The following is a 12,581-nucleotide window of genomic DNA, read 5'->3' as shown; positions in this document are numbered from 1 at the left end:
AAGTATACAAAGCAAAATGTAACAGAGACAGAGACAAAATTGTTGCCATTTTCTATGTTGAGGCCTAGAGAAGGGAGAATTGCTGCTGTGCTGTGCCTCTGGCTTCACGAAGAAGTGTTTGGATAAATCCAGTTGGCTAATCAACCTTTTCACTGCAATCACTTATCCAACACTTGATGAAGACAACCTTAAAATCTTGCTTTTGTGCCACGTCTGCGTAGCACGTCACCTCACACTTTAGTTCGAATCAAAACTAAAATTACAATGGGACCGAACTACTTCAGATGTCTCTGGGAGAGAATGTGAGTATGTCTTTGCATCTGTGTCATTAACTACTTGAAACAGTGAGGGAACAAAGAGAAAATCAAATTACATCTCGAAGCAAAAACAAAAACACTTAATATTGCTGGTGATGAGTCTGGGGGTACAACTCTGGACTGGACTCCTCTATACGTTGTCGGTATGTTTGAGTGTCTCTAGAGTGTCTGCTGCCGTGGTAACACACCGTACTTCGCAGCCTCAGTGAGGCCAAAAATAATAAAGATGAGGTCTAATGTTTTTATATCTGTGCTAACAAAGTTAACTGAAATGTTGGGAAAAAGTAGACTATGTATTTAATAGTGGCTGGACATAGATAGACAGATAGATAGATAGATGCCTCTGCGCATTGTGAAGGCTGCTTATGCTTCTATCGGGTGGGATTGTTGTGGATTGCTGGGAACAGGTGTGAGACTGGGGAACAAAACTAGCAGGCGGGTCGACACAGACAACATGCACACACACGCTAAAGGCACAGGACTGAGGGATGGAGTAGCCAGTAGTTACTTAGAAAGATCATTTTTTGACAGCCAGATCAATTTTTTTCCCGAAATTCATGCGGAATTTGGGTCAGACCAGTGGTTGTGTATTGATGTAGCTGAATCTCTGGCTCTTGTATGGGTTTGCATAGATACTGCAGGTAGATATCTGTCAGGCTTCTCTTTACTTCTCAGCTCCCTGGCATCATCATGTCGCCTCGGCAGTGACATCGTCAGCATCTCTGCGCACACACAGACACATACAATGAAAGAAAGCGAGAGCCCAAAATTTCTCCACGAGCCATTGTTCGTTACAGCACGTCCAACATGGGTGGAGCATGGAAGGTAGCCGCTGACACTGCAGCTGATGGCCGTTGACACACAGGCTGTTTGGAGAGAGCTGCTTATGTCTGCTGGCTCTGTCTGACAGTGCTTGTTCCGCTCTGACTCAAGCCATCTGATGGCCAAATAAATGTTGAACAAACTCTTGAGATGTGTCCACAAAATGTGAAGTATGTAAGTTTTTGTTTTTCACTTGGGAGAAGGCAAATAAGCTGATTTTCTCAATGTTAAAAAACAGGTGTCTTTCGAGAACAAACAATGGAAAACAATGAAAACAATGAAAAAATCTGTTGAGCTTTAAAGTCATATATTTATAGCAAATAAAATGCACATCGCCGTCCTCAGGATCAATGACCTCATGACCACAGAAATTAGATATACATGCTGTATTTACAAAGATCGTGAAATTATCATAAATGCTGATGATTCCTCTCCTTCCTGTAATTTCATCACAGCCTTGGTCTCATATTACAGAGGCAGAAGGAGTGATAAAGGCATTCATATTGTATGACAAGGTTGGAGAGAGGGATGGCGTGTTCAATATCAATGAGTCAGTTTTATTGAACTTTCACTGTCTGATCTCTGCACAGAGGGGTGGAAGGTATTTCACACTGATATAAAAAAGCAGAGTGATGGCAACTGTTGCTCAGTTTTGCTCAGATAGAAGCGGCTGCATTAGCAGGCCTCTCGAAAGAGCTTACTGAAATGAAATCAATCAAGTTCTTTTTGACAATAATCAAGTTCTGCCACTTGCTTAAAGTAGTCTTGTCAACTACTGCGGCTATTGATTACACATTTAAACAGGCAAATGTTGATAAATGAAGATTACATAATGAAAATGCTCTTTAACTGAAATTATGATAAACATTCATCTTATATTTCTATCTAATTTTTCTTCTCAATCAGCTCTGTTACATTTCTGCTCCACACTCCCTCTCATTTTTTCTTTCCCTCGTTGTGTCCATTATTTTTCTTCTCTTCTTTGCCCTCTCATCCCCTCTCATCCCCTTCCCTCAACTTTTCCAGCTCTTTCTTTCCTCTCCTCTTCTCCGTTACCCCCTTTCATTGATACTTTCTCCTCTCGTACCCCTTTTATTCTCCCACGTTTTCTTTCTAGATGATAAAAAAGAAAGGAGTCTCTGCTCTCTTTCTTCAAGTCACCTGTTCCCACGCATACCTCTTTCTTTCCCTCTCTCTCTTCCCTGAACTTCCCCACACCCGATGCCAAGAATCAGCAAAGTAACGTCCATTCAGGCGTCGATGCTTGAAATGATATTTATTGCTCACTCAAGTCTCTTACTATTTTAACCACCCATTTTTTCTTTCTCTCCTCTCAGCTGCGTCATTCTACGCCTCCATCTCTCCTCCCAGTGACAGATAATTAAAATAGATATTTCCATGGGCAAGTTAGTTTAGTTTTATACTGTATGTCATCCACACCTTGTCACTTCCAGTCATTCAATTTAGCCACAGTTTGTAAAAGAAAGTGGCGAGCTGCTATTATCAACCTGCGCTACTCCTCATTTTGTCACTGTCATTTTGTTATTTCTGCCTTTTTTCTCTCCTCCTCTCCCACACTTTTTTGCTCAGATGCTACATCCTCTCTTTCTGTATGTCTCAGTGCTTGTGTGCGTTTGGGTCTGCATCTGTGCCAAGTAGTATTCCCAGATAACAGGATTATCAACTTAAGCCTATTCGCGGTAAGTGAGCCAGTTGGATGGATAAAGCACTGTATCGTCAACTCTGCTGGCGTTACATTGAGAAAAGAGTAAGAAAAATTGTGGAAGGCACGCCTAGCAAGCTCTCAGTGAGTTACTATGAGGGAATATAAAGGATTCAAACTCTGTAACACCCCAGGAAGCAGCCACGGTACAGAGAGGGAGTAGCGTTGCAAGCTAAGCATTGCTTACAGTGATATCGAACAAAGAAGGATTTAACTTTCCATGGTAGTATTTTTCTCAGGGGTTACGCTTTGTGTTTGTTACGATGGTAAATTACATTGAGTAAGTAAATTGCCGACTGTGTCAACTAATACGTAGATGTAGTTATTATTTGCCGCTCAGGTGGATTATACTCTCTTAATTGCTCAGGCGGAAATGTAAATGTGAGTGTCTGAAGCAAGCAAAACTCGACTTGGCCTGTTCATAATAATTCAGATTAGGCCAGTTTGTCTGTGTTATTTTTATTGTTTTTGACAGCTGTGCTGAATATTGATAGGACGTTTACATGGAGAGAAAGATATAAACAACCATTTCAACCCCATCTTTTCCAGGGTAAACGCTAATTCAGTATTAAGGTCTCTCATGTATTGTTGTGTAGTGTTGACAGTTTCCACTTTCGACAGCAGGTCAAAAGGGTCTGACAGCCATTGGACCATGTCTGCTGGATCCTGTTGTGATGTGTCACTCTGAGGAGAGAAGTGAGAGGCGCAGATACCAGGAGAGGGAGGGAAAGAGTGTGTGTGCTTGTGTGTGGTGTGTGAGTGTGTGTGAAGGGGATAGTAGAGCAATGTTAAAGAATAACAATTTTAGACTTAGAGACAGAAATGGACAGAGGGAAAAAGAGAGAGATGAGAGGAACGGTAAGAGATTGAGCCCCCCCCCCCCCAAAAAAAAAACACATACACACAGGCATACAAAAGAAAGTGAGAGGAGGGAGACAGAGGTTTAGACAGGCGGCTGCAGGCCACTGACCTGTCAATATAGTTGACACACATTAGCCTTCTTCTCCCTGACTACCTAGGGCAGCAAACACCTTTCTCTCCTTCTTTTCCTATAACCCTACGAGCCTACACAACTCTACTGTCTCGAACCTGGAATCTGTTGCCAGTTTATTCGGTACACACAGCTAAACCCAGCAATCCAATACAAGAGCTCTGCAATAAATCCTGGTTTTATGATGCTCGTAATGTTCACTTTTTGTTGATAATGTGTCAGAGAGGTGTTGATTCAACTCCATGGTAATTTTGGAGGTTGAACACTAAAAAGGTGTATCTAGCTGTACTTTGTCCACTGAACATTATAAGCTTCATAAAGTTAGGTTTAACTGCAGGGCTGTTGAATTGGATTGCAATGGATTTTGCAAGGTGTACATACCTAATAAACTGACATCCCAGTGTATTGTTAAATATTCCACTATATCATGGAGTACAGACCATTTACTGTGGCGGAAGATGCTGTGCGCTACTGTTATCAAAATGTTGACTTGCCTGTCAAGCTACACCAGGGCCGACAGTGCCAATAAAGTCTATAAATTCACAGAAACAGCGTCCACAATACATTCCACAACACCTCATCAAAAACATCTTTGCTGCAGCAAGAACACTCCTGGAGAATGTGCCAGAAGTAACTGATTTCAGCTTTAAGCCTTAAATGGAAAGAGTTGTTTTTTACCAAACAATATTGACATCATTCTCTGGGTTTAAACTTTAGAGACGTGGCGACTGAATAACACTGGTGAAATCTCAAGATGTTTTTCAAACATTCAAACATCGGGGGTACAACACTCTAGACTCTATTTGTTTCAAACATCACAAAGACTCTAACATCCGTACTGGGTTCATGCCAAATTGGTGTAAATAGGACAGTGTGATGCCATTTTTATGGTTCTAACAGTGCAGAAAGTTACAATGCATTGGTTAGGAGCAAATGTTGCGTAAAAGGGAATTATTGTGAATGATGAGCACACACCATGTGACTACTAATGGAAAATTTAGTAGCCCACTTGGTTTTGTTCAGTATTTTAGTGCGTTCTTCAATATCCACAATTTGAATAGGAGCTAATGGCACCATCCGCCCACACACCCATAAAAACACAAAGTGGTCCCTAACTTCCCTGTGCAATACTCTGACAAGGCTGTTCTTTTCTCTACACTGTTCCTGTTCTCCTGTTGAAACATCTGTGTCCTAGACAGCATACAGCTCCTCTGCTGAATACAGAAACAGCGAACAAAACCTGCTGCATTTCATGTCGAGCTGGATCTCAGGGGATCAAAAACCTTCCCTTCGCATTACACTTCTAACCAAATGTAAGAGCTATTACTACAAAAGGCTCTGACTCAACAAATGTATATTTGTGGGGAAGAAAGTCTGGTGAAATATGTGTGTTTAAATGGATGTGCATTTAGACATAAGATCTGATGACAACCGTGTGTTTGGCTTTCCTGTACTCTGTAAAGAAATAAAGGAAGGAGAAGGGAAAAGCGGCCAGACAGGGATAAGATGACAGAGAGAAAAAGGACTGAGATATCCAGACCTATCCGTCGGGACCTGAGTGGAAAAAAAAAGAGCAGCGTCACATGCCTATTGAAGGAGGAGAGAAGAAAGAAGTGTGGAGGGAGAGCGAAAGAGGTCATAGAAAGAGAGCGCAGGTGATGGTTTTAAGCTGCTGGTGTCAAAGGCAGATAAAGGCTCCTCTGCCTCCTGGCTGTCATCTGCATCGCACACAATATCCCCTTTATTCGCAATATCACCTCTCTCTATTTTGCTTCATCTGCCTCCCTGGTGGAGCAACTCCCAGTGTGATGCACTTTTTCTATACCCATCACACAGCTGCCAGCGATACTGTATATATCATTCCCTCTCATTCCTTCTTACTTACTCTCACTGAAAAAGACTATATCTCACTTGCACATGCAGTCTTTTTTTCTTACACACATACCCTCTCCTTACCCACTACCTTACCTGTATTTCTCACCAGCCCACGCTGTTTTTCTTTCCTCACACTGTGTCTCTCTGTTTCCATACATGCATTTCACCCCCAGATTCTCCTTATCTAACAATACTCTTTGCATTATTATTCTAAGCTCAATTGCTGCTTCCATCCCAATTGATTTTCTGCAATCTTTTGAGTGCAATACAACATCCAAAGGGACAACAAAGGGACACATCAGTAAACATACTGTAACTGCTTTTTAACTGAAATATACAGTATTAATATTTTACTTCCCCTGTTCCAAAGCCCCCTATCACATAATCTTGCGATTAAAATTCTTTTAAACTTGAATCTAATCCTAATGTTCCTGAACTCTAATCCTATGAATAACTCTAAAATGCTCCCTTTCCAAAGCGGGAACAAACAAAATGTCCGCAATTTGTAAGATTTTCCCTCATCTTTTAATCCTTGAATGGATAGGATAAAAGCAGAGGAACACAGATGCACACTTCATGCTCACTTTCAATCTCTCTCCCCTTTTCTGTCTCTCCCAAAGGTCCACACACCCATACACACACACACACACACACACACACACACACACACACACACACACACACACACACACACACACACATACACACACACACACACACACACACACACACACACACACACACACACACACACACACACACACACACACACACACACACGCGCACACACACATGCATGCAAACTGGAGTCACTAAACCATGGAGAGACAGGGTTTGGTTCATTGCTCACCTTGGCTGGTTTGATCAATGGCAGTCTGCCTTCTCCAAATCCCTCCCACAAACAGAGCTGAATAAACAGACAGGGAAGGTTTACACAGGCCCTGATAATCCGCTAATCCATATAACCTGCTTTCTAACCAATACACACACACACACACACACACACACACACACACACACACACACACACACACACACACACACATACTCACATGCATGCAGGCGTGAACATGGAAACTGACACTGTGTACATATCCAGGGACACAAGCACTCAGGTTTGCATGAAAGCAGGAAACAGACACTTCTACAGGCAAACATTTGCATGCACTAATACACACATGCACACTGTGTATCAGTGACTTTTGCCCATTATCCTCCCTGACCTCCTCAACAGGACATGGTTGATAGTCTTGTTGAGGTTGATAACAGACAGAAGGGTTAATAGGGATTAATGGACTGTACACACACAGTTGCACACACGCACACGTACAAAAGTGAGAATAACATTCCAGTGCTGGTGATTTTACAGGCTTTCATGCATCTCCGAAATGCGTGTGTGTATGTTTGTGCATTTGATTAATAGAGTGAAAGCATCATGTAGCCGCCTGCCGTGTTCCTACAGTCTGATGAGATAATTGAAGCGTGGAAAAGCCATATAGTGTTTGTCAAAACTCTTAATGGTCTGAGTTTAGCATCATGGACACCAAGAGCAGAGCGTTTAGTGTCATTAACTTCCACTCTGTGGATCAGACAGCGATTTTATCACCAGGATAAAAAAGATGAATGTATTTATAATTTTGATCAGTTATTCAGATAATTTAATGACCTGCCCAGTGACAATAAGACTATATCTGTCTTTCTCGTGCACTCTGTCTTAAATATCTTTTTTGTCACTTAACTTGCTTTATGCAGACATGCATTATAACTCAAAGCTACTTTAAGGGAGCTCATATGTTGGACTGTATTTTTATACGGGGTCTATCTGAAAACTATTTAAAGGGCACGAGCTTCGGTGTGTTGCTCTGTTTTTTTTGTTGAGTATTCTGTGGGTTTCTATCGACTTGTTTTTATGCACATTTACAATTTGCACATAAACAAACCGAAGTGTAAATGCCAGAAAAAAACATAAAATGTAAAAAATAACATTAATAATAAAAACCCTCAAAATATTGCAAAATTGTTTTGGCTGAGGTGGAAATGTTGGTGTTTTGGTGTATTGATAAAGGCACAGCGTGACAAAGTGCAATGAAAACAGATTTAGCGTATAAATCCTGACTTACATGAAGAATATAACTTAAATGTCCACTGAAGAGGCTAAAAATAGACGAAAACACATTCTGTGTGGCGACTGTAACCTTCCTTAAATGAATACTTGAAACAAACTTAAATGCCACATTTACATCATGTTTTTTATATATAAGTTTGACTTGCGTTCTTTTACGTCATCTCATTAAACTCTCTTCTTCTGCAATGGTTTAATGGCACCTGAGTGGCTAACTAGCAACACCAGCTGTTTATCTTGATAAACCAACTCCCAGTATTCACATAATGGTAGTGAATGGAATTAATTTGCATTTTCTTTTGCAGATTTTCTGGAAAATCTGTTGAAATTTGAGTTACTTTCGGATTGAAACCTGGCCAGTGACTTCTGTTTTTAAATTCCAAGTCTCAGCTTTGTGCAGTGATGTAGAGGTACACTCTAGGATGTGTCAATACAGTGTGACATCAAAGGTTGTGTGTGGTTACAGGTGCAAAAGGAAAAAAAAAAAACAGACTGTGAATTTGCATTCAGGCAGGGCAATGACACGTTGCTTTTCGGCCTGTTTTTACTTCTCAGTCAAGGTTGTAATAATGCCTGTCACTCATTTTACTTTGGATATGGGAACAGAATGTCACTATTACATGTCATATTTTTTGGTGTAATTATGCGTAGTGTGCATTGACACGGAGATTAGTTTGAGCAGTGAGATGTTAGAGTGGGTGCTTTTCTGCATTTTTTTTTTACAGTATTTTTAAAGCAAAATCAAATATAATGTCCAAGTGTCTTCCTTAGCCTTTCGCTCTGTTGCCATCTCAACTTTCTTCCATTAGACTTTGACTGATTCTGTCCTTCAGTACACCTCTCTTTCAACGACTGCATCTTTGTCAATTCAACATTTCCCCCCCTTTCCCTCGCTCTCTTCAGGTACGGTGGACGAAGACGGCAGGCAGTGCATCAGACAAGTTCCAAGAAACATCCATCTACAATGAGACACTGCGCATCGAGGGCATCCAGAGGGTGCAGGGGGGTCGCTACTACTGCAAGGCTGACAACGGGGTGGGGGTCGCTGCCATCAAGTCCATCCGTGTAGATGTGCAATGTAAGTGGGCAGGGAGAAAGAGAGAGAAAAAAAAAACTCCTTCCACTTCTAGACCACATCTGACTTTCACTATAGCCATTCCCACTTTAGAGAAGACCAAGATGGGGAGAGATGGAAAGATTGGAGGAGGAAAGATGAAAGACAGATTGGATGAATGATGAGATTTCAGGTGGGAATGGCTTCCACGAGTATCTGATGACTTACGGTGGAGAGGGTGAAAAGCATAGTTGGGGGATTAGGGGGAAAGAGGATAGATCAAATACAATTACAGTATAAGGGAAGGGTATAGATAAGAGGGTGCAACACATTAGAAACTAACATCTCAATTTCAATGCACTTTATGCTTATAGCATACAATCAGGTCAGAGTATGGATAATGCAGGTGTCTGTACTCCACCAGTGAGGGTAATTATAGAAAAACAACCTGTTTTGTCAGGTACTCCTGGAAAAAAGTGAAGTCTGTGGGATATATCCAGAGTTTTATAACAGTTAGTCCAGGCAGTATGGGCTCCCTAACCCACTGTTTCTCAACTAACCCATGTCCCCTCTACTCTAAAGAAAAGCAACAACTAAGTCACGTTGTCAGCTGTTCAACCTTAGATATCCTCAATGTTTCTTGTTGTTTAGCTCTGTCACATCCCCTGATTTGACATCACCTGTCGCAATCAGTATGTAAATTACTAATCGTCTGATAATTAAAAGATTAGCTCTCCTTTTCGGACCTTGTTCCAAATCCTTTGATCTGTCCCTGTAGTCTGGGACTCTATAGTGGCCCCTTTGTTATTGTTTGTGACACATAAAGGTAGTAAATTATATGATGAGACCATTTTGTCTAAGACACCAATAATTATCACTCCACACTGAAGAGTTTTAACCTGCAACAGTGTCAGCATGTGACACTGTGGTGTTGTGGAGAGATACACAACATTTTCAGAATCTGCAGCAATCAAATTAAAAGCAACGTCTACTGACGTTGGAAGAGGATTAACAAGACAAAAAGTGAAGTGCAAGGCTGTTATGCTTTGTAATGCCAAAACTGCTTCATCATTGTTATTTGTGCAGCCGCAGTAATTGATTAAATAGCCTGAATATGTTGAAAGAAGACATAGTTTGGTGACCTTGGTCCCTGTTCCATCACCAATTCTTGGTAAAAATGCTTTTAAAATGTGTTCTTGTGCAGTCATGGGTAGTGTCAGTTTCTGTCGATTCTTGCAGTTGCAGTTCGTGCAGTTGCTGTACATGTTGGGGTTAACAGCATTTCCAGGTTACTATTTATTTCAAAATCAAAAGTCATCATGGCTAACATCATAAAAATATAGTGAGAAGATTGCTTTTTTTGTTGTTGTTGTTGTTGTTGTTGCCCCATCTCTCTTTGAATAAGGGCAACATGTTCAGATGGGACCCGTCTTGCGCAACATGTGACAGTTGAGAAGCAGTGTTGTGTTGTAGGGGCTCCATGCTGCTGCTTGTTTCACTGCCCCACTGTCCCTGTGAGTCAGGGGGCAGGTCATGGCAACAGGTTGATCCACATGCAAATATATACCCAACACGCCGATACTGTTGTGCACTTTTATTTAATTCCCATTACACAAAAATCCTTTTCCATCCATTACATCCATTTATTGCCCAGATAGTTTCTTCCTTCATTGATTCAATCATTATAATGGTCAGTTTATAGACTAATAGAAAAAAGCTGATTTTCCAAGGGCCCCATAACACTAAACATTCATTACCTCCTTTTCATTTGCTAAATTCATCTCTTCTTTTTCTCTGCTTTATTTACAGTACAACACTACAGCCTCCCATTGCCCCTTTAGCATCAAATCTCTTATACCAAACTATGCACTCGCAAGCAAACACACATACACACATACACACGTACACAGAAACGCACGCACATGCTCGCACACATGCTCGCCCCATGCTTTTCCCCCTAGGATTTGTCACTTACTCACCACCCTGCTTCACCCTCTTAATGGGGCTCACCCTCCCTCCCTCCTTCTTCCTCCTCCCTCTTTGCTAGTAGTGTTAGTTCTCCCCAGGCGCTAGCTTGGCCCCTGCTGGTTAGCTGGTAATTGCAGGGGGCCTTGGTAGTAAACAGGTTGTTTTGTGAGTGTAGTTGTGACAGGAGCTCTGTGAAGCTAACCAGCTGTGATGGCCAATGCTTGTTCAATTCCCCATCCCCCATGCTGCGTTAGACCCAGCGGCGATCAGCCACGCTTCCTGCACAGGGCGAGTTTGGTGCTAGAACGATGTAACAATTAGTCCAGGCTACCAGGGAAAAAGAAGGAGAGAGAGAGGGAGAGAGATAGATAGAGGTGGAGGGGAGGTGGATGGGAGAGTGAGGATAGAGGGGTAGTAAAATGGGAGGGAGAGAACAGGGAAAAGGAGGGAGAGAACAAGCAGCAACCACCTTAGGTGGCTTACTGTTGAAGTGATAGTAAAAATCCATAAAGATGCAACGTGATAAGCAGGGAGGTAAACTGGAAAGACCACAAAATTCTTTCTTAAATTACAGAAAAACAAATTTAATGTATATTATTTATATTAATATACAAATGGGTGAAAATTTTAACAGAAAGAACAACAGGGTTTCTTTGTAAGATACTGAGCCATTAGCCACCAGACCAGTTTAAATGCTTCGTGGGACAGATTCTACAAGTCACTGGAACTTGGAAGTAGCCCCAAAATCTCCTTAAGGGGCGATAGACAAGTTTATTTTTAAAATGTAAAATATACTGCTCAATGCATATATTGGTAATGATTCTTAAGAAAAACTAATTTTAGGAATTCTTATCAAAAATGTTTGTTTATGTTTTGTGATAAACATCTGTCAGTACATCTTTTGAAATTTGTGTAATATTCCAAATTGTCCATAATAGTATCAGCCTAAAAACTCCAGTACTGATCTGCATTTGTTGTTTCCCCAGTCATTTATTCAGGGTTTTCTTTTCATTTGTCACTTGTCTTTATATACAATAAAGTTGATCCTTTTTTCCCAAGGGACTGGGGTCAAAATAGCTACTTTACTTTTAATATGTATCTTGGTGGCAATCTCTCAGCCCTCAATAATTTACCATTGTGATTACTGCTTGCTTGAACAACATCATCTCCACCCAGGCTCCACTGTGTTGCCAAAATTTGCCTCATCTGGCTCTAAACAACTGACAAGATAGCAGTTGGTGGTAAACACAAACTCAAGGCTCCAAAAACCCCTGTCAAAAACCAATGGGAGATGTAATTTTCTGACATGGCTGTATTCTTCTGCAGAGATGGTACATAAGAAACAGAAGAATACGTGTAGTTCAAGCAGGAATGTGCAGAGAGAAATGTTTAAAAAGAAAAGATAGTTTCGAGACAAGATGCTACTTTTCATGTTGTTTAACAGTATGGGAAAAAGCTGAAATAGAAAGCAACAGTGATTGATGGCGGCTGAATAGATTTTATTATTGAGGTAGTCATAATTTCCATTGAAAAAAGGGGGAAAAAATGATGGAAGAAGAGGACAAAGAAGAGGAAGAAAAGTAAGACTATGAATGGAGAGGCAGAAAGAAAAATGAAGACAGTGAGAAGGAGAAATGGGATTTAGGGAGGAAAAAGAACGAGGGAGAGAGATGCACATAATAGGATAGATGCACTCATACATATGCTTT

The 12,581-nt window shown here is 41.0% G+C and overlaps 1 protein-coding gene across 1 annotated transcript in view; it reads left to right on the top strand.

The window, feature by feature from the left end:
* Positions 1–12,581, top strand: part of LOC120793263 (MAM domain-containing glycosylphosphatidylinositol anchor protein 1) — a 167,065-nt gene that overhangs the window by 55,704 nt on the left and 98,780 nt on the right. The window contains exon 4 of the mRNA XM_040133168.1: positions 8,754–8,928. Coding sequence (XP_039989102.1) covers positions 8,754–8,928 — 175 coding nt within the window. The remainder of the gene's footprint in view (positions 1–8,753; positions 8,929–12,581) is intronic.

This window comes from Xiphias gladius, chromosome 1 (assembly GCF_016859285.1).
Source record: "Xiphias gladius isolate SHS-SW01 ecotype Sanya breed wild chromosome 1, ASM1685928v1, whole genome shotgun sequence".
Taxonomy (NCBI): Eukaryota; Metazoa; Chordata; class Actinopteri; order Istiophoriformes; family Xiphiidae; genus Xiphias; species Xiphias gladius.
The sequence above is the reverse complement of the archived record's forward strand: the minus strand, read 5'-3'. Positions and strand labels throughout refer to the sequence as shown.